The 22,014-nt window shown below is 40.4% G+C and overlaps 1 protein-coding gene across 2 annotated transcripts in view; it reads right to left on the reverse strand.

The window, feature by feature from the left end:
• Positions 1-22,014, reverse strand: part of Man1a1 (mannosidase alpha class 1A member 1) — a 177,325-nt gene that overhangs the window by 115,073 nt on the left and 40,238 nt on the right. For both annotated transcript variants that reach the window (XM_085690066.2, XM_048425311.3), the window contains exons 3-5: positions 19,755-19,851; positions 14,486-14,601; positions 690-770 (exon numbers count right to left, since the gene is read on the reverse strand). In XM_085690066.2, coding sequence (XP_085546192.2) covers positions 690-770; positions 14,486-14,601; positions 19,755-19,851 — 294 coding nt within the window. The remainder of the gene's footprint in view (positions 1-689; positions 771-14,485; positions 14,602-19,754; positions 19,852-22,014) is intronic.

Consider the following 22,014-nt stretch of genomic DNA (forward strand, 5'->3'; position numbering starts at 1 on the left):
AAACTCTTGGTGGACACTTCCCATAATTCACAAAGTTATCCAAATGCTTTCAAGAAAATAGCATCAGTGTCCTTTCTGGGCATGAGACAAAAGTCTTTAATCTACCAAAAAAAAAAGAAAGACAGGAATTAAAACTCCCTGCTATGCCCCAAGCAGCAGATAATTCATTAAGCCTTGACTCAGGAAGAGAACAAAGCATTTCTCCCAGGGACACTGGCCTGCAGGACCGTGTGCTGACAAGCTCAGAGCCACGGCCCGTCAATTTCACAAGTACTATAATTCTCAAATCTTATTCGTCATGCTTTCTTCACTTCAAAAAGTTTTAACGAAGTGTACATACTAACATTAAAATAAATTTCAAGACAAAGATTCCCTCCGTAGCCTGCCATTACACTAACCATCTGCAGTGTGCCTGCAGACGTGTGGAATTTGTACTCCTAATCACTGCACACATGGCGTAATAGAGCCATGCGATGTAAAAGGCTTACCTTAACCTGGCAATCTGAACTCTCAAACTTCCCCGGCTTGCTCGTTTAATTAGCACGTATTTTGAGAAATAAAACCGAGCATGGGAACATAAAAATTTCGTCAGTTTTCCCCTAAATCCATGCCACAAATGGCATATTTAACCCAAAGAGTGATTTGGAGACATTGCATAATTCACTTTTCTGGGCCACTTTGCGACTTACCTCTTCCCCAGACAAGTAGTAAGCTGACAGCAGTCCGCCGACAAAGCGTATATTTACTTCAAAAACAGAGACTTCAGCATTCTATGGAAACAAAATGAAGGAGGCTTAAGCATAATGATACCACACATAATGAAAGTACACGGTATGATAAGCTACAGTAATTTAAGGTCTGTTCAAACCTGTGTGCTTGCCCGGGGAGGGGTACCTATACACGAGAGAGCAAGTCCCCTGGAAATGGTGTCAAAATGTGGCTAAGCAGATAAAAAATAATTTTGACTCAAAGTAAAATTATAAAAACACCATACACTGGGATTCTTTCTTTCTTGTATGTGAAGCGGGCCCCATACTTGATATTCTGTATCTGTACCAATGCAGTGGGATCAGGGCTTTTATTATTATTTTTTCCTATTCTGGGCTCCTGTTACTTCACTCATTTGCCTCCTTTTTCATCCTGAAAGGCCAATCAGACGGTAGTGTGGCTGCTAGCTCCGCACGAGGCCAGCAATCTTTTGCCATTATGTTAAAGTGGCACAGACAGAATGCTAATGGGACCCAAGGCCTGGGACTTGAGTTCCAGTGCTGCTGTTGGCCTTCCCACAGTCCCAGCTCTGAGATGACAGTCTGCCTTGGCATGAAGCTGATCATGATGTGAGCTCGCATTGCTGGCCTGGCTCTTATTTATAGTATCAATAGTGGCTTGCTTTTATTATTTACAATGCGGCAGAAGGCTCTGGTCATCCCTTGATGTCTCTTAATCTTCATAATGATTTTAGGAATTAATTACTATTCCTATGTCCAGTCTACAGAGGGAGACACAAGCCAGGCTTATAGTGAGTGTGACCTTTTGAACTTCACACAATCGGAGTAGAGTTAGGATTTGAAGGGAAGTGTTTATTCATGGTTCAAAACTTGACTATTTTGACCTCCACAGTCACGTCACCGACTATGTACCATGTCTTGTTATTAATGGTTGAATAATTGTGATGTATAAGTATAATTACTGCCAGTAGTTTTATGATTCTGTAATATCTGACCGCTAAGTGCATCTGTCTTGTAGTTTGTAATTAGGTTATTAGCACAGCTGACCTCCAATAGATATAAGGTATACTTCATTGGGCCTACTAAGTAACTGTCACTTCTGTTCCAAACCAAACCACTCACTGATAAAGACAAGGACTGGGAGGCAAATAGAACGGATGGAGCCAGCATCTGGCAGATGAACTTAGAAAAATCATCTGAGACAGCATCAGCTTTAGGGATCCTTTATTAAGCAACTACTATGCGCCAGGCCCAGTTCTAGGTCCTGTGACCACAGCATTGAAAATGGCTTAACAAGATCCTTAAACTGACTGAGCCTACATTTTAGAAAACATTTTCAGAAACAAAGAAGAAATAAAATATTTTCTTCCTACGTGCTCTCCCTCAAAGGATTTAGGGATCTAATGATTGAAGCTCCCGCATGCATAAGAGAGTTCTTGCAAAGAAATGTGTATGAAAAGAAGCTAGAGAGAACTGGTAGATAAAGTTGGATAAAATCATGCTGTGAGTTTGTGTAATTGTACTGAATAATTTGTGATTTGCAACTTATCTATTGATTAAATACCCTCTGTATTGTGCAATTTATCACTGAAGTGTATTAAGGAATGAGGATCTCTTAAACACTGCTGTTAGCCCACACAACCTCTGATAAGGGAAAGGGAAAAACCTATTAATTTAGTTCATACAACTTATCTCTCATATCTAAGAGAAATAATGTCTAATAAAACGTAATGATTTTAAATCCTTAAATCGTCTTTGCCTCAGTTCGTACTTGGATGTTTTAGTTTTTAAACCAAAAGTCAGATTCTCATATTTTCGCTTACTGAAGCCTATTGCAATGGTTTGATTTCTTTATTTGGGCTTTGGGCTCATTACATATTCTTTCCCTATTTCTCCTAGAAAAATTTTGGATAGCTAGGTCTTTTCTATTGACATCTGAAAAAATTATTGCAAGGTAGGGGACTGGGCCATGTCAATTGAAATCAGAAATACATCTCAATCTAGACATCAGTCACTTATTGGATGCAGTTACTCAGGCAGCTATTGATCCAGGTCTGTGTGTACTTCAGACCCTGCGCCCTATTTATCTTGCTCTGCTGGAAGATACTGAACGACAACCTTGCAAAGTTCTGTGCTCAAGGTCAGCGGTGAGGACAGCTGAGTTGCAGGGACTGAATCATCTAGGGAGCCCAAGGTAAGCCTGGACTGGTGAAGCCATGCAGATTCCCAGTGATTAGAAAGTCCTTGTCTTTGAAAGTTTTGCTCTGGAATATCACAGCATCGTGAGTCTGAACTCTCACCATCTTCCTGGGCTTGGAAACAAGAACTACACTTGATCACCCCTCACACCAAGCATTACAGTTTCTTCTCCCTCTTTTTTCCCAAAGTCACACATTTATAAACCTTACTTTGAGATCTCCTAATATTCTAGGTTATAGTATATTTTCAGGCCAGAAGACTGACATTTAGACACTTTGGGTCATTCCTCATAGACTAATCTTAGGTGGAAAGGTGGGGGGGGGATAAAATTTCATGCTACAATAAAATGGTTAACAGCTATGAAAATGCTGGCCAAGGGGCTAGGGAGATGGCTCAGTGTGTAAAAGTGCTTGCGACACAAGTATTTGGGCCTGAGTTTGAATTCCAGCACCCATATAAAAGAGTCGGTATGGCTGTGTGACTGTAAGTGCAGCATTGGGGGTCAGAGAAAGGCAGATCCTGGGAGCTCCTTGTCCCTGGCCAGCCAGCCTAACCAGAACAGCTGGTTTCCATTCAGTGATAGACCGCACAAGGGAATAAGGCGGAGAGTCAAAAAGACAGAATGAATTCCCAATAAGATACTCTGAGCCCATGAGTGTCAGGCGGTCAGTTCACAGTACCTGGTAAGAGTGACACATTAGCATTCTGTGTCAGCTTAGACTGAACAAAGGCCTGCCTTCCACAGGCTTACTGGAAAATCTATTATTCCAATATTAGGATGTTTAATAATTTTATTGTCATGCACCTCCCTGAACTTCACAGGGGAACCCACATTTCTACTCTCAACAGTCACACATCAAGATGTTCTGAACAAGTTTTCCACTTACTTACCCTAATGACAGAAGAGGGAGGGGGCATGTGGATGAAGCAAGTCACAATGCTAAAACCTCCTAATGTACAAAGGATATGATTTTGCCAACTGCATTACATGTAAAATAAATTTAACTGGCCCCTTAAATGTTTCATTTAGAACTGCATTCTATATGCAGTTATTCTATATTCTATAGTATCTAGTGGATAGTCTTACAGGACTCCCAGTTTGAGAAGGGTATTCAGTTCTTTGTTTAAACCTGCTATGCCACACTGATTAGCAACTATAGGTTGAACACGTCTAAAATATAATATACTCTTAAGTACATCTTCATTAGAGACTGCTCTTCCATTTTTCTTCCAGCATGGCTATGCAATCACAGCACACAGATTCATGCACGAGTTTAATAAAATAGGTTGTATGATTCAGTTCACATGAGAATATCAGGAGGCGAGTACCGTGGGCCATTGAGAACATCTGCTTTGGTTATGAGCCTCTCTTAACACCCGTGCTGAGTTTTACGTCAGCTTGACACACGCTGGAGTCATTTGAAAGGAGGGAACATCAGCTGGGAAAATGCTTCCATAACATCAAATTGTAAGCAAGCCTGCAGCACATTTTCTTAATCACTTGATTCATGGGGGAGGGTCCAGCCCTTTGTGGGTGGTTCCTACCCATTCCGGAATGGCTGTCCTGGAGTCTATAAGAAAGCAAACTGAACAGGCCTTGGGAAGCAAGTCAGTAACCAGCACTTCTCTGTGAGTTCCTGCCTGGGCTTCCCTCAGTGGACTGTGACCCAGGATATGTAAGCCGAATAAACCATTTTCTTACCAAGTTACTTCTAGTCATGGTGTTTCATCACAGCCACATTAACCCTAACTAAGAAAGATTGGTGCTAAGATAGTGGGCTCTTGCTGTGACCGACCTGACCATATTGTTTTGGGGGAGTCTTTTTTGCAGAAAGACTTTGGGCCTTCGGGGTCCATAGAAAGCCACTGAGTAGTCAAAGCTTGACTTTGGTTCTGTGGGAGGTTGGAAGATGAGTGTTGAGAGAAATGTAGATGATAGACGCCTGGCTTGTTAAATTCCACAGGGAATTTTGAGAGTCACTTATAGACTCTACTAGGCCGTTGACTATTATGAATTAAGAATCTGTACTTCTGGCCTGCTGGGGTTGAAGAACTGGCTGTGACTGACAAGACACCAGAACCACTAACATGAAACCATTGCTTTGCTGGGATAAGTGATGCTGGCCAACCGGAGCTGAGAAATCAGCCGTGATTAAGAGGAGACCAGCACTGGAGGAGTGAAATCTGGGAAATGATCCCTCGGAGTTCCAAAGGCAGCCAAGATTGTACCCTGTGCCTGCAGCCATACTTGGTAGTGTAAAGGTTACCCAGCTGGTACTGGTTTTGAAGGCATGAAGGGGTCAAGGGGAGCCACTGAGGCTTGGCACTGTGTGGCAGGGCTGGGGTCCCTTAAGGCTATCAAATCCCAGTTGCAGCAAGAGATCCCAGCATTTCAGGGATGCCAGTACTAGGGGCTGGGCCACCAAGAAAAAAGCAGCAGCCATGGCATGGAGCGGACTGAACTCAGGAGACAAATCTGTGTGGGCTGGAGAGAGTGGCCAGAGAAGTGATCCGAGCCCTTTGGAGGAGACCAGAAGGTCATGAGTAGATCTTGGCTATTTAATTATTTACATTGTTGGAGTCTGATTTTTGTTTAATTTAGATTGTGACTGTGCCCTGGTTTTTCCCACTTGAGATAAGAAAATATTTAATTTATTTTTGATTTTACCAGATCCCACATTTGAGAGACTCTGAACTTTGAAAGAGATTTTAGAGCTTTACAGACAGCTTGGATTTTAGAAGATACTGGATATTTTTTTAAAAGTCTTAAGTTTGGGGTGTTTAAATTTTTAGACTGTGGATCTTTTAAGACTTTGAATGTTACATTGTAATGTTGACAGTGACATGTGATCCTGAGGATGAACAACCAAGAAAGGTTATGGCTGAACAGTGATGGATTCGTGTGTCAAGTTGACAAGAGCTAGTTTCATGTCACCTTGACACAGACAAGCATAATCAAGAGGAGGGAACCTCAGCTGAGACAGTGCCTCCAGAAGATCAAGCTGTAGGCAAGCCTGCAGGAATTTTCTTAATTAGTGATTGACAGAGGAGGGTCTAGCCCATTGTGGGTGGTGCCACCCATACTGAAATAGTGGTCCTGAGTCCTGTAAGAAAGCATACTGACCAAGTCATGAGGAGCAAGCCTATCAGCAGCATCCCTCCATGGCCTCTGCATCAGCTCCTGCCTCCAGGTTCCTGTCCAGTTTGTGTTCCTGCCATGCCTTCCCTCAATGAACTGTAACTCAAGGTATGTAAGCCTCACCTCCCCAAGTTGCTGTTGGCCGTACTGTTGCATTACAGCAATAGTAACCCTGACTGGGACAGTACTTATAACTTGGTGCCCTTAGACCATTAAGTTCAACCTCATGTTCATGCATTCTCTTAAATTTTTCTTCTCCAATTTATTAGACATCTAAAATTATGGGATCAATGGACAAAGATTGCTACACTGGGGGAAAAGGCATGTTCTCCTCTCCTAATTAACACCTTGCCCGCCGCTGTGCTGGGAAAGGTCTCATCCTAGTTATCACGTCATATACCCACAGATGTGAAGACTCTAACACTAATTTGGTGACAGAATAATGACCCCCTCAGAGCCCTTTTTAACATGAGTGTCAGAGAGACTTACCAGGCAAGACAGTGTTTTAAAGAGCACAGAGACCTTCCAGTTAAGTTTCATTTTTATAAGCAACTTACCCATCAAAATTCTCCATCGTATATTTAATAGAGTCAGTAAGCAAAAATCACAAGCTTGGCCAGGAGAATAAAAGGATATGATAGTTCTAGAACAAAGTCAGCCCTGGCTTCCATTTGCCTGAGAAACTACAAACCCATAAGCTTCCTTTGAGAAGGTAATTTATTTCTTTGAGGCTCCAGGCCTTAAGATAGTTATTTATAATAAAGCTTTTTCAGACATTTTAACTATTAGGATGCAACACAACACAACATTTTCACTGAGTTGAAAAGATTTTTTGGAAGAGAACATTAGATCCCTAAATTCAGAAACTCTTTTTTTGTTTGTTTGTTTGCTTGTTTGTTTTACCAATATTCAACCAAACTCTGTCAGCTTTCTACTCAGAGATCTGTAACATGGGGCTCCTGTGCTTATATGACACACAACAAACACATAAGATTCAGTAATGGCTGCCCTGCTGCAAATCAGAGCAATGATTGTGATTAATTACAACTTCCCCACTACAATCCATTGTAGTAATTATGCCCAGGAGCAATGCTACCATACCCACATATGTGACAACGTTGTTTTGTAGAGAAAAGCTTGCAAGGCCTCAGGTTAAAGGAATTGCCTATGTGGTGTCTGGCCTATGTTTACCACTAATTCCACGTCCTTAAAGAATGCTACCTCAGAATGTCTGTTGCTTCACACTCATGAATTAAGAGGAGTATAAGACTTAAAGTTTCGTAATGTCTCCTGTTCCTCACTGTGTATCCTTGCTGCTCTTGGTTACATAAATAGCGAAAAACATGTCTTAAGACTGTTAACAGTGTTTAAACTCTTAAAGCTCTGAAGACAGGCAAAGAAGCATGCTGTCTATGTTAATAGACTGTGAAGGTCCAGAAACGATCCAAGTCGCAGCTCAAATCTATCAGTAATCACTACTAGAGAGACAAGTTCCTACTGGGGCCATGACCAAAAGAATTACTCCCAGCCAGGTACCCCTCATCATCAAATGGTAAACACCCCATGAGTCCATTCAGCAGGAAAACTAACAGTAATCTTCACCAATCAGGATATAATTCTGCTTTGAAACAACCCTTTTCTAGGAGCAGAGTTAAGAAAAATGTCACTTCTTCATGCTTCATAACATGGTACTCATGAGTAGACACCGCACGGGGTTAAAGTGGATGCACATCTTTTCCAGAGAACCCCCATAGTCTGCTTGCTTGCCTATTTAAGTGAAACCTAGGAACATGTTTAGAGTGTAGACCTTTACTTTAAAACAAAAATCACCTTGCTATCAATACCTTTATCATGTAAAATTCATGGGAATCATCACATCCCTGGCACAACCCTGGCACTTGGTGAACTTCTCTGGCATCAGTGGTAGTGTCTGGAGCAAGCTAATCTACAACTCTATTCTTGTCCTTAACAAAGAAAGCCCCATCTCCCATACCACTCTATGTTGCTGCAGGGCTGAAAGACATCGTAAGGACAGCTTTTATCTAGCTTCTGTGTTCACAGAGACTTCGTGTAAAGAATTGCTATCCAGAGAAAATTTCTACATATTTTATAAAATTTGTTACTAAAGATACTTTTCAGTACCTCTAGTTAACACAGTAGTTTTTTCAAAGAAGCTCAGAATGGGATTGAGTAGCACTCACAGAGGAACTATGCCGTTTTCTTTATTTTTGCGTGTTCCTGTAGCAGGTGCCACCACCCTGTGGAGGGATAGCTAGTGCCGTGGAGATCACCTGTGCTTACATTCTAACTGTCTCAAAATGACTTGGCACAGCTACCACCGTATTCCACGGGCAGGCTTTCCAACCCTGTCTACCACATTCAGTCAGGAAATAGGACAAGACCGACAGCGCCTTTGTTTCACAGGCAATGATTGAATTCTTACTAAATGACAGAATCTAATAAGCGCAGTGATATGAAGATGACATGCCTAAGCCACAGACTCAGATTCTTAGGATGGGTATCAATTTCTCAACTTACTGTATTTCCTCACCATAAAAAACAGGGTGAATGAACTTGACAGAGCTTGCTCACCAACCACAGCTCCTGCTTGCTGCATAACCTCGGGAAGATTAATTAATTATGTTCATCTATAAACACAAAGAAAACACCACACTCTTCCGCAGAGATGGAAATAACCTATGCAAAATATTCATCAGCATCAATCAATCAATCAATCAATCATCATCAGGTGCTAGCTTCTGACAACTTCAGCTCCTTTGGCCTGTCTTGCCTTTCTCCTTCCTCAGATAACCCAGCTCCAGTTAAAGTGTCCATTTCTCCTGCTAGAGAAACTCCTGAAGTGTGGTCACCAATCGTTAGGAAGAGCTTGTAAATAATTAGCATATGGATGAATGAATAATGAGTAAATAAAAACCTGGATTTTTTATCCTAGGCTTACACTGAATTGAACTCAGGAAGCTCACCAGAGGCTACTAAATGTTTCCCATTTCATGTGCATGCTGGAGGATACCTGAGCCAAACACAAGCCATCAATGAAGCCCCAGCTCTTACTCCCTAAATCACATTAACCCAATGACTTATTTAAAAGCAGTCATAAAAGACACTTGGATTTTGTACAACCAAATGAATCAACTTGTTAGGCTTTCATGAATGGCAGTATAACCCCACTGAGAAGTATTTGCTAAAGTAAATTTTAAGTGTTATAAACTGAGCATTCTGCATGCACACACATTTACTCTCAACTTTAGGACTTATTTACACAGGAACTCTAAGATTAAACCCACAGCAAATAGTCTTTCTATCTCCGTTCTGTTTCTTTTTGCTTTGCAGCTGCATTGGATACATTTATGTGCATTAACTTCAAAACAAACAATAACAACAACAGAAACAATAAACCACTGGGCTTTCAGTTTAAACACTTTAAATATTTTATAAGGAAAAGGTATTGACTTAAATGCAGGCAATGGTGTGTAACTGCTTTTTTGTTCCTGGCCACCCAGACCTGAATAATCACACAGAAACTGTATTAATTACAACACTGTTTGGCCTATTAGATCAGACTTCTTTTTTTTTTAAATGCAGGTCTTTTTTTAATTTATCTATTATGTAATCAATATTCTTTCTGCGTGTATGCCTGCAGGCCAGAAGAGGGCACCAGACCTCATTACAGATGGTTGTAAGCCACCATGTGGTTGCTGGGAATTAAACTCAGGACCTTTGGAAGAGCAGGCAATGCTCTTAACCGCTGAGCCATCTCTCCAGCCTTCTAGATCAGACTTCTTATTAACTAACTCTTACATCTTAAATTAACCCATTTCTATTATTTTATATTTTACAATGAAGATGTGGCCTACTAGTAAGGTTCCAGCTTCTGTCTCCTTTGTCAGCTACATGGCATCTCACTGACTCTGCCTTCTTTCTCCCAGCATTCAGTTTAGTTTCCCCCACCTAGCTCTATTCTGCCCTGCCATAGACCAAAACAGCTTCTTTATTAACCAATGGTAGTGCATATTCACAACATTCAGAGGGAATCCCACATCATCTCCCTTTTTCTGTCTAAGTAAAAAGGAAGGTTTTTAACTCTACATAGTAAAATTACATATAACAAAACAGTTCTCAAGCAAGAATTACAGTTATGATATTTATTTTTAATTTATCTTTTATCATAACTAAGGAAAACTACAAATGTCTTCAACTCCAACAAAGACCCCAGAAGGATATAATATTACTTAAGTAAACAGGAAGTACACTGTAAGCAAATTTCAAAGATCTAGAATTGACAGACATCTTGCTGCCTGGACAGTCTCCCAAAGTTCTTCTGCCATACATGCTGGGCACCCATCTTCAGCCTACAGGCCCATAGTATCCGGCAGACTGTTTCATGAAGCAGAAAATTTCAAAGACTGTTTCACCTATATTGGCAGTTTGTCAGTCACTTTCTTCTGTGTCCTGCAGAATGTCTGGCAGACTCTTTCATGAAGCAGGAACCCTGAAGGACTGTCAACAGTCATTTTTCTGTGGGTCCTGCATGTCCAGTTCATACAGCATACCATCAAGCAGTCCAGGCAAGAGCAGTTTCTTGCCCAAATGGCTAGCAAACTCCATAAGAAGCTTCTTCAATGCCCATCATCCTTGTGAAATAATTGGTGCTGCCAGAGCAGATGTGTCTCATTGTTGAGAAAAGTCTAAGTTCTTAAAACATTTCAAATGCCATATTCTGCAGGTCTTTGAAAGATTTGAAGCATGACTATTCATCTGAGATATATCTTTATACATCTAGAAAACCTAACTAACATGACTACAATTTAACTATTATAGATAACTACCTGTTAATCTGTATTTCTTAAATATGAATTACATTTTTAAATGAGCTTCACAAACACAATACCTTAAACAAAAGTAGAAATATACATATAACAAAATTGACCTTAAATTTGTATCAATAGACCAAGATCCATACCAATGTATTCATTTCTATATCAATGGTGTGTCCTCTAGGCTACAATATTACATGCTATCCCTAAAAGGGAAAAACATTTTAGGTAAGGCTTATTGTTCTCCCCTAACATGAATGCAAAAATAAATTCTCAGTCTTTTTCTTAATCTGAAGGAAAAGTCAAGCAGTCGTTGAAAAATTCACTTGAAGCTGTGTGTTGAGTGTGAAAATGTAAGATAAATTCTCACATGTGTTAGAAAATTTACTAATAAACACTGAGCTAAAGATCTGTATCGTGCAATGAAAAGAAGAAAAAATATCTTTCTTGAACTTAAGGATTACTCTTTTTAATATGAGAAGTTCTGACTCTCGATTATTGATATGTGTGTTAAAACAAAGAGATCTCATGTAGCCCAAGTTGACTTGAACTTTGTATATACCTGAGGCTTACCTAAAAACTCTGTTCCTCCTGCCTCTACCTCCTGAATACTAGAATTAGCAGGCCTGTGCCACCATACCCAGTGTGGAAGCCCAACACTGTGAGCCTGTTCTACCTTGTCTGAAGGTCAGACAACCTGAGTAGTTGACAGCAACTGTGACTATACTCCCTGACCTAGGGTGTGGTTACTTGGTGTTTTGGACACTGATGGCCCACAGTGGTGCAGCCACTCCACCCTGACCAAAGGTCAGAGAATTCAAGTTCCTTCTTTTGAAATAGGAAGTTTGACCTAGGGAGTGGTTGCCTTCAGGATACTTGGTCTAGGGTGGGTTCACTGACTAAACAACAGAATGCTTTCCTCAAGAAATAATGACTTGATGTCTCAAGTATTGGGGCAAGTAACTGTTCTGGTTGTCCTTTGTATCATATTAAAGCAGTCCTTTGCCTTCTCCCCACCCACTTTGTAGTGGAGTATAAAAGTTTATATAAATGTGGGTGAATTCAGCATTCTGGATATGCTAAGTTGCCCTCCCGATACTATCCTATGTTTCTGGGCTTCTTTCTTATCTCTGTTCCTCCTACCTAACTTTTCTAATCCTCACGCCCTACCCTGGAATGCCTGCCACGATAGGATCAAGGTAGAAGTCATCCCAGAAAGGTGGTTCCTGACAACCCAGTTTTTATACTGTACTGGGGATTGAACCTCAGATTTTGTGCATGCTAGGTAAGCACTCTACAAACTGAGCTATCCTTTCAACCTTAATATAATTTTTTATGGGGAAATACGGTAATATTTGTTGGTAGAAAGAGGCACAGTAAATGTTTCAAGTCTTCTCATGCTGTGAATAACTAAGGAGATGGCTCAGTGGGTAAGAACTTGCTCTGGATGCATGAGGGCCTGAGTTCAAATTCCAAGCATCCATATTAAAAATTGAGCATGGATGCATATATCTGTTACCAGAGTGCCTGGTGTGGGGGATAGGCTGGGAGCAGGAACACAGGAGTTTGCTATCAGGCAGCCTAACTAAAATGGCAAGCGTCCAGTACAACGAGTGTTCCTGTCTTGAGGCAATAGGTGGGAAGTGATAAAGAAAGACATCCAATGTCTTGTTGTAGATTATCATGTGTGTTGTGTGTCTCTTCACATATATACAACATCTACCACAACACCACATAAACACACACATACATACACATAAATACACACACACAGAGAGACAGAGAGAGAGAGAGAGAGAGAGAGAGAGAGAGAGAGAGAGAAAGAAATAAACAGAAATTTGAGACACATGGAGACAACAAGACTTACTCAGTATTCCTAAGGGAATAAATTTATAAAAGGAGAAAATTTTCTACTCTAATGTTTCATGTTTTAGTTCTAGCAGTATTATCAGAACTGCCAAGTTACACACCATCCAGTAGCTTTATACCACCAGTTTTATACTCATTTTTCTCTACATTTAAAATGAAAGAGCCTGGAACTGGAGACCAACTTGCTTTCGTAGAGGCCCTAGGATTAATTCCTCTCCCCCATATGGTCAATCACAGCCATCTGCAACTCTAGTTCCAAGGGATCCAACTCCCTCTTTTAAGCATCCCTGGGGCACCAGGTACATGTTTAGTACATAGACATGTATACATGTAAGTGAGACATCCATGCACATGAAAATAAACCTAAAAAAATTAAAAATAAAGTAATAGCTTAATGCACTGATCTCCACAGTTATGTAGTGTTGGAATATTGTAATGAATATATGGTTTAAAGTCAAAGTGATAGACAAGGACTTGCTTTACTAATCTTAAGTGCTCTGGCTAGCTCTGATGCCCACTCTTCATGGGAACAGAGGAATGACGACACAGCCGGGCTGGCAGGAGCACCCTCCTCCTCCATCCCATCTCAACATGTAGTAAGCGTCTTCTACCTTGGCTGCGAGGATCCCCAGGTGCTGCTGAACACTTTCCAGCTAGACAAAAGGCTTACAAAGATTTCTGCAAAGTTATCTGAGATTTAAAAGAATACCAATAGTGTAGCCCTAAGTTAGGACGTTTAAAGAGTTGGGGCCAACATGCTTCCTTTTCTTAGAATAATAATAAGTTCCTTGCCAACATCCCCATGGGACAAAACAAAGACTGTCCAGTTAGATCCAAGGAGACACAGTTCTCCCCGACCATGGTAATCAAAAACTGGATCTGCCTCCCTCTATTGCTCTGCTCCCTCACAACACACTTGGTCTCAGGTTATTTGCCAAGAATGTACATATACTAAAAGCTGAAGACTGTTATTTACGCTCAGAGATCTAGATGGAGGTGATTTTTTTCTTTTTTCCTTTATGAATAGGAGTATAAGAACAATGAAGTTGGAAACCTTAGTTAAGTGACAGAGGCTGCCAATGCTGTGTGCCTTGTACAATGTCACAATTAAGTACTGGGGACATGGCCCTGTGACAGAGTCACAGCTCCAACGTACAGCCAATATTATGCTCTGGAATAAGCCTTCGAGGCTTCAGTATCCATCTCATTGTGTTGCTGTGGTAATTCAAACAGGAAGATGGATAATGCAGACTACTTTAAATATGTTTCTTTTGATATACCCTTAATTTGACAAAAGGACACAGAGCATGTACAGTAACTGAGAAGGACAGAGCATGAGCGTCTTTTACTATTCAAAACTGCAGCATTTGGAGCAGGAGAGATGACTCGGCAACGTGCATGCTTCTCAAGCAGAGGACCTGAATTTGATCCCCAGAAGCCACGTCAAAAAGCTGGGTGTGGTAGTATGCACGTCTAATCCCAGTGCTGGAAAGCTAGGAATCCTGTCTCAAAGCTAAGGAAGATGAGATGGATGATGTCAGAGGAATTACAGCCAATGGCATCACACACACACACACACACACACACACACACACACACACACACTAAAAAGTTAAGTTTGTGTCTACTGGCACAGATTATAACAAATGTATCCCCTACAGGGTATGGATAGGCTAAAAGTTAACAGCTCAATGAGTAACTTCAATTTAACTTACCACATTGAAATCTAAATATTTTTTAATCCATGATTTAGCTTCTTGAAATTCAGTCTTCATTCCCATGATGAAAAGTGTATCCAGGGCGTCTACTATCGTTGCTCCTTTGATGTTACCTGAAAAATACCAAAAATAGCTTTTCAATATTTTTGAGATATATATGCAAACTGACCACACCTAGAAAAAAATCTGAGAGTAATTCTCAACTCATTGACAAACAGTAATACTGAGTAGAGTATTAATTTCTTTCAAAAAATAAAATGTAAGATATACAGCATGCCAAAACAAATTTTTTCCTAGGCTCTAGGCTACGAACACTGATCCTTAACATTTGCTCCAAGCTGTAAAAACTAAACCTCTGGGAAACTTCATCTGTGACTGCATTCTCTAGAATGAAAAAGAAAAATAAGCCTGAAGCAAAGAGGCGGTTGTCATTAATTCTTGTATAGTTGCACTGGAATGCACGGGTGTGAAGTTTGCTAGATGTAGGATTATCACCAGGCGAGCTCTTTTAAATCATTGCAGGAGTCACCCTTTATCTGCAGACAATGTGTTCCCAGAACCCTGGGAGATGCTGCAGCAGCAGATAGTGCTGAACCTCGTAGATACCATGTTTTCCCTGAGCATAAATACAGCTAATGCCTTCTCCATTTTAACACTTAGAGCACTGGGACCATAACTTCTGCAGTTTGGTGTGGAACAACACAAGCAATGCAGATTCCTTTTTCTTTCTTCCCAGTTCCACGGACAGAAGACTCATCTTGACTGTGGCTCTTAGCAACCTCAGCATCGGATTCCTGCACCCCTTCTGTATTAAGCTGAATACCTTCTGTATTAAGCTGAATTTAACTTTCATCGTTAAAAAGAAAAATACTACTCGGCTTCTTTTGGGCACACCCAAATTGTCAGCATGGTACTCTTGTACTTTTGGACCATTAGTAAAATAGGGTGACGTGGGTATAAAGAATAAAATGCAAAGATAGATGAAGCAAAATGGCTACCAAATGCCTGAAAGGTGGGTAGCATGTACTGTGGATAAATGTGTCCATCCAGGCCAGGAATGAGCTGGAGGCGGTCACAAGTTCGGGACACTGTTCAGGATTGTATACTGGTTAAAGCGTAAGAATTCTTATTTTTTAGAATCTTCTTAATATTTTCAGCCTACGGTTGATCACCAGTGATTAAAATCCAGGAAACAAAAGCATGGGTAAGTAGGAGGTGTTCTGTACTCTGACCTGAAATCCCCAGTGCCTATAACACTGTGACTGATACCAATGTCCTTCTCATCCTCATCGGGCCCTGGTTCTGTATCTTTTAAGCTCTCATTGCATCCTCAGGAACGCATCATGTTCCATCATCCTTGAGACTACAAACCATCTTAGGAGAGAGATTATGTTTTCTTCATCCCACATTCTCCATGGCACCCTCCATGACTGTAGTAATGGAATTCAATAAGTGAATGTTGAAAGACTGAGTACTACATTTATTCAGTACAGATCCATAAATAAAAATGGAACATACTTCAGTGCACACAGTGTTCAAGTAACAATTGACAAACTATCATTAGAAAACCAGAAGTAATACAATATTAAAATCGTGTAGGAGGTCCTTCTGTTTATGTGTTGCTTTCATTGGTTAATGAATAAAGAAACTGCCTTGACCTTTTGATAGGGCAGAACTGAGGTAGGCGGGGTAAAAAGAACTGAATGCTGGGAGGAAGAAGGGCAGAGTCAGAGAAGCCATGGATCCTCTGCCTGACACCAGTTAGAATCTCTGGTAAACCACAGCCACATGGTGATACACAGATTAATGGAATTAGGTTAAACTAATATGGAAGAGTTAGCGAATAAGAAGTTAGAGCTAATGGTCAAGCAGTGTTTTAATTAATACGGTTTTGGTGTGGTTATTTGGGGTGTTAGCTAGCCAGAGAGCTGGGACAAACAAGGTGCCCTTTCCCTTCTAACATTAAAATACTTAACTTTCTAAAACAGACTAAAGTTAAATCTTACATAATGATAAAACATGAAAGTTAGAAAACATTTAGCGTTATACTTTATTATAACTCAATCTTCTGGAAAATACAATTTTGGGGGGAAACAAAACTATGGAATCAAGGGAAACATTAAAAAAGGATGTTTTAAGGTCACATTCTGAAACATGATAACAGATTCATATGATCATGTATTTCTAATTCAGTCATTATGAGCTTCTGTTGTTGTTGCTGTTATACTTTATACTGAATATACCAGATCAAACACAAATGGTCCTCTTTGAGGAGCAATTTTGTCAAAACACTAGCTCTGCTTTCTTTTTTACAGTGGAACTGGGAGGTGGCAACTCCCAGGTCATTTCTCATGTTCATTAGCATCGTTTTCAAGTTAGGGAAGGAACCAGTTTTCCTTTCCCTGGCTCACAGGTGACTTTCGAGTAACTGGAAAGAGGGAGCCTTGAGAAAAAACACCAGTGTCGAAGGTCTCCCCAGATGTTAATGACTGGAAAAATGAGGTTCACAGAGCTGATTGTCTCTTGACAGGTTGCTGTGAGGGACCAAACTCTGAATAAGCCACTACAAACCAATAACCACTCTGAAAAAGTAGGCAGGAAGGGCAAGAAATATTCCTGTCATTTATGGTTTGCTGAAAGAATACACAGGTTGACATACTTCTTGCAGACAAAGCATTTGGCTCAGATGCATCTAAATAAGACAATTAAAAGTTTTCCTCACCTTCTAAAATAAGGACTTTTCACTTTTGCAGTAAGTCCCAGCTGTTGATTTTATTGTATAAGAAAATGTTCTATAGCCCATTCGAATTTGAAAATGGAAATAGATACCATTTGATTAGCAGTTCATTCTGCCATATTGATATTTGAGGCCCCCATGTAATGGTTCATAACATTGTTTTTACTGATAAATTCAGTGAAAATTGTAAAAACAAAAAAAATCTGAAATGTCCTTAAAGTTTATTATTATGACCATTGATCTATTAACAGAAATCAAGTGATTTATTCAAGGATGATTAACACATAATTGAGTTCTCTGATCAACTTTCACTAAGAGGAAAGTAAATAATGGGTAATTACTTTTAAAAATTTATTTTTTATTTATTCCGTATGTATAGGTGGTTTGCCTTTGTGTGCATTTTCCAATCACATATGTGCAGTTGCTGTGTGGCCAGAAGGGGACATCAGACCTTCTGGAACTAGAGTTCATAGACAATTGTGAGCTGTCATGGAGGTGCTGGAAATCAAATCAAGGCCCTCTCCACGAGCAGCCAGTGCACTCAACCGCTGAGTCATCTACCCAGCTCAGATTCAGGGTTTTGTTTTTTGGTTTTTTGGTTTTTTGTTTTTTGTTTTTTTTTTTAGTTATAATAGTAAACAATGAAAAGGGAAGGCCTTCTGACTCACCATGAAATTTTAGTTTCTCTCTAAACTTGTACCTCTCCTCTGTCCTGGGACCTGGTCACAGTCCTGATACTACTTTAGTGACATCTGAGGTCACTTCTGCTGCAGGCACTCCCAGCTTCTGTTCCCTGTCTCCGAACTGAATCATTATGGTGACAGAGCAGTCTCTTCCACTCTTCTGTGTAATGTCCTTCTCCCTACATGAGATCCCAAAGGCTCCGGGACCTCCATGTATCTGCTGAACCACTTCATGCTTTGAAAGTCAGTGTGCACATGCGGGCTGGCTACACTAGCCCATCAACTCTTGCCACAACTTGGATTATGCCCTTGAGTGACAGAACTGTAGCTAAATTGATGAAAATCCTTAAGACACAGAAAAGGAGGAACATGGTGTCAGTCATGCTTAGTTCCTGTCCCACTGCGCCATCTCTGAGAAAGTTCTCTGTTGCTCTAATTTCCTCACCAAAAATGTACAGAAAAATGAGATCGAGTGACATGTAGCAGAGTGGTTCTGTACAATAATTGCTCCATAAACGTCACCAGAAATTGTTACTTGTTATATGAGCTGGTACCATTTAAGACATCCTGTTAGAGTACGGAAAGGCATGCTGGTGAGCTTGGCAGTCCCAGAGTTCTTCTTTTCCATTTCCCTATTACTTACAGTTACCTTTCTGAGAGCCTGAAAAGAAACCGAGCCCAGGAGGTGGCCCTGAGGAGGCCTTTGTTCAAACAAAACCACCATCAAACATTTCTGGTGGTTTCCTTCCTTCCACAATAGGCACATTATTAATGCAAACAGTGCCAATCAGAGTGTTCCTGTGAACACCAAGTGCAATACGGCAAAAAAGCAGATAGATGGACGCTCAAACAGCTGGCCTAATCGGCTTGCCTTGTCTTCCACAGAACAGTGGAAAGCTACAGGCAAAACTGAGTTACGGAAGGGATCGCCACGGCCCAGTGCCTCAGCAAGCTTATCTATAAAGACAGAACTTTTATGCGGCAAGAAGCCCTTAATGCAGGTAACTAAATACTCGTCTACAGGAATCACCCTAGACCTTGAAACCCTGCTGTGCACTCCATCCCTGGAAGTCAGCCCTGGGCATGAGGATGTTTTACAAGTTACACAGGTCTCTCCAACACAAAGCTGGTGTTCTTTCTGGGACATACTTTAAGTGCAATCTTTCCACAGTTCCAGCAGGGGTTCAGGTTTCCTAGCAACATGGTGGGGCCTGCAGAATCAGAGATTCCCCACTAGCTTTCTGACCAGCAGCAAGTTCAGGGAACTTACTGAAAAGACACTCTTGATAAAAAGCCAGCAGTGGTGGTTCATAACTCTAATTTCTGGCAAGGTGTGCTAGGTGGAATGACAATGCTCTCCCATTGACTCACATATTTGCAAACATGGACCCCTGTTGGTGGAGGTGTGTGGGAAGGATTATGAGGTATGCCTGTCACTAGAGGTGGGCTTTGAGGTTTCCAAACTCATGCTATTACTAGTAAGCCTTTCTCTGTCTCCTGCTTGTGTAAAAGAATATTAGCTCTCAGTTACTGTTCCAGAGCCATGCCTGCTGTCTGCTGCCATGCTCCGCACCCTGATGCTGGACCTGATCACGGACCACCGTCTGAAGTTGTAAGCCCCCTTAAATACTTTCTTCCATAAATTGCCTTGGTCGTGGTATTTCCTCACTGCCACAGAAAGGAAACTGTGACAGAAGGCGAAGTCGGGAGCAGGGTTGTGAATTCAAAGTCAACCAGGGTTATGTGCTCAGTTCTAAGCCAGCCGGGGCTAAGAGAGGGAGAAAGTGTCTCAAAAACCAAAACAACAGCCACAACACATCCTCGAATCAAAGCACATCATACTCACCGAATAAACTGCTTGAATGGCCTTCTTTGGATATAGGTTTCAGTTCGTTTAAGCCCCAGGCATAACGTTTATAATTATTCCAAGCATGGTTCATCATCTGAGCAGAGATAAAAATGAGATTACAATTTGAACTGGGATGTTTTTGTTACAAGACAGATCATAGTCTTTGGATTTGAAGATTAGAGCATTAAAATTCAGCGCTTAGTCTAAAAGGCTGGTGATTAATTAAGAGAGTGATCGCTACGTAAATTAGGACAGACATAAACAGAACACATGCATTATTTCTTTATGCTTACAAATATAAATTTTCCTTCTTGGAACCTATTTAATCATATTATAATATATATATGAATGATATATGATATATATTGATTATCTTCATAAGTCAGTTCTCAACAACAGAACTTCAGTTCATCCTAAAGTGATGAGTCATTCCTATATTTATCTATTTCATTCTTACAAAATATTAGATCTGGAAACTTTGAGTTCATATTTTTGTACAAGGTCCTTCCTATTTTGTTTACATAGACAAATATTCAAGGTTATCACTCGAAATACTTCAATGCTTTTTAACCAAGAAGTATGAAATAGTATTTTGAAATAAGTACAGGAAAGAAAAAGAAACCCTACAGTTATGCCAGGAGTTTGAAAATCTTTTGTGTATTATAATCAGATTTTAATAAATATGTATTTGTGTATACATATGTTAAGTGGAGATGGATTCTACCTATTCTCAAATTAGAGATCAATAATATTTTTAAATAAAACCAGTTGTCCCATAAACATTGAACAAAAAAGTTTTATGATTCAAAGTCTATGCGTAATAATTACTATTTTAAGGACTGAAAATTAAACACAGGGCCTCTCACACAATAGAAAAGCACTCCTTCAGTGATCCATCTCATTAGACCTTTGAGATTTTATTTTGAGATAGCCTCTCACTAGGTGCCTGGACTGAACTTGAACTCAACATGTAGCCCGGTCTGAGCTCACAATCTTCTTGACTTAGCCTCCAAAATTGTTAGGATTATAGTCCTGTGTTACCAGTCCTGGGTTATAACTATTTATATACAGAGTTTTTAAAAAGTTAAGGGTTCCTCAATTCATGTTTATTGAAGTCACTGCCTTATAGTAACAGTCATCAAATATGACATGATATGAAAATGTTTTCATCTGGTTCTGTATTTTATGGGACCATGTAAAGCATCACATAAGGAGCTTGAGAGACAATGTGTCAATTAAGAGCACTTATTACTTATGCAGAGAACCAGGCTCAGTCCCCAGCAGCAACATAGTGGGTCACAACTATCCACAACTCCACTTGCAGGAGATCTGATGTCTTCTTCCGACTGCCTTGGCCACTAGGCATGAGCATGCTTCATATACATACAAATTCAGGGAAAATACACATATAAAACAAATAAACATAAACATGCTTTTGCAAAGTATCATGTATTGTTGATACTATTCAAGAGTTAGTTATCACAAAAGATCTTCAGTTAGATTCAAAGCAGAGTCTATGCATGTCCCTGAACACAATAATGGACATCTTCCCTTAACTATTTTCCATCGTATTCTTCATCCTCACTCATGTTCCTAGTAACAAGATACCAAGAATCTATATACTATCTCCTGGTGATTTGGGCTAACCATTTCCCCTCTTCACAGTGTTCCAATTTTGCCAGAACCCTTTAACATTTATCTTCAAACCATATTGGTTTGGTAGATGAGGAGACTGAAGCTCAGCATTTCAAGCCAAAATAAAGCTTGACTCAGAGTCAGGACATTATAGCCAAGGATCCAGCTCGCATGCCCACACTGGCCTGGCTCCAAAGCCTGAGGGCGGGAATTTTCACATTCCACCACCTCACTCTAATGAGTCTGTAACAGAATGTCTCCCTTCAGGTATCAGACTGGATCTTCCAGTAAGCAGAAAATGTGTCTACAGGGTAAGGTTTTCAAGGATTTTCCTGTATAGATTAACTTTATTGGAAGGGGCAATAGACTTGAGGCTAGGTAACTGGACTCCTCCTGCCTATGATGCCAACTGATTGGTCACACATGCATGGATGAGGTTGCTTCTGTTGAGGTCATCTTTACTCAGCCAAAAAAACCAGGATCACAGTTTCTCACAGGATTCATGGTAGGATTCTAAAAGCATGGTCTGTGTCTTTGCACGCAGCACAGTGCCTGACAAATGACATGCAGTTGTGTGTTTATAAATGTTAGTCTATATTGAAAGCCAATTGTGTTCATATCA

Source organism: Myodes glareolus, chromosome 1 (assembly GCF_982192425.1).
Source record: "Myodes glareolus chromosome 1, mMyoGla1.1, whole genome shotgun sequence".
Taxonomy (NCBI): Eukaryota; Metazoa; Chordata; class Mammalia; order Rodentia; family Cricetidae; genus Myodes; species Myodes glareolus.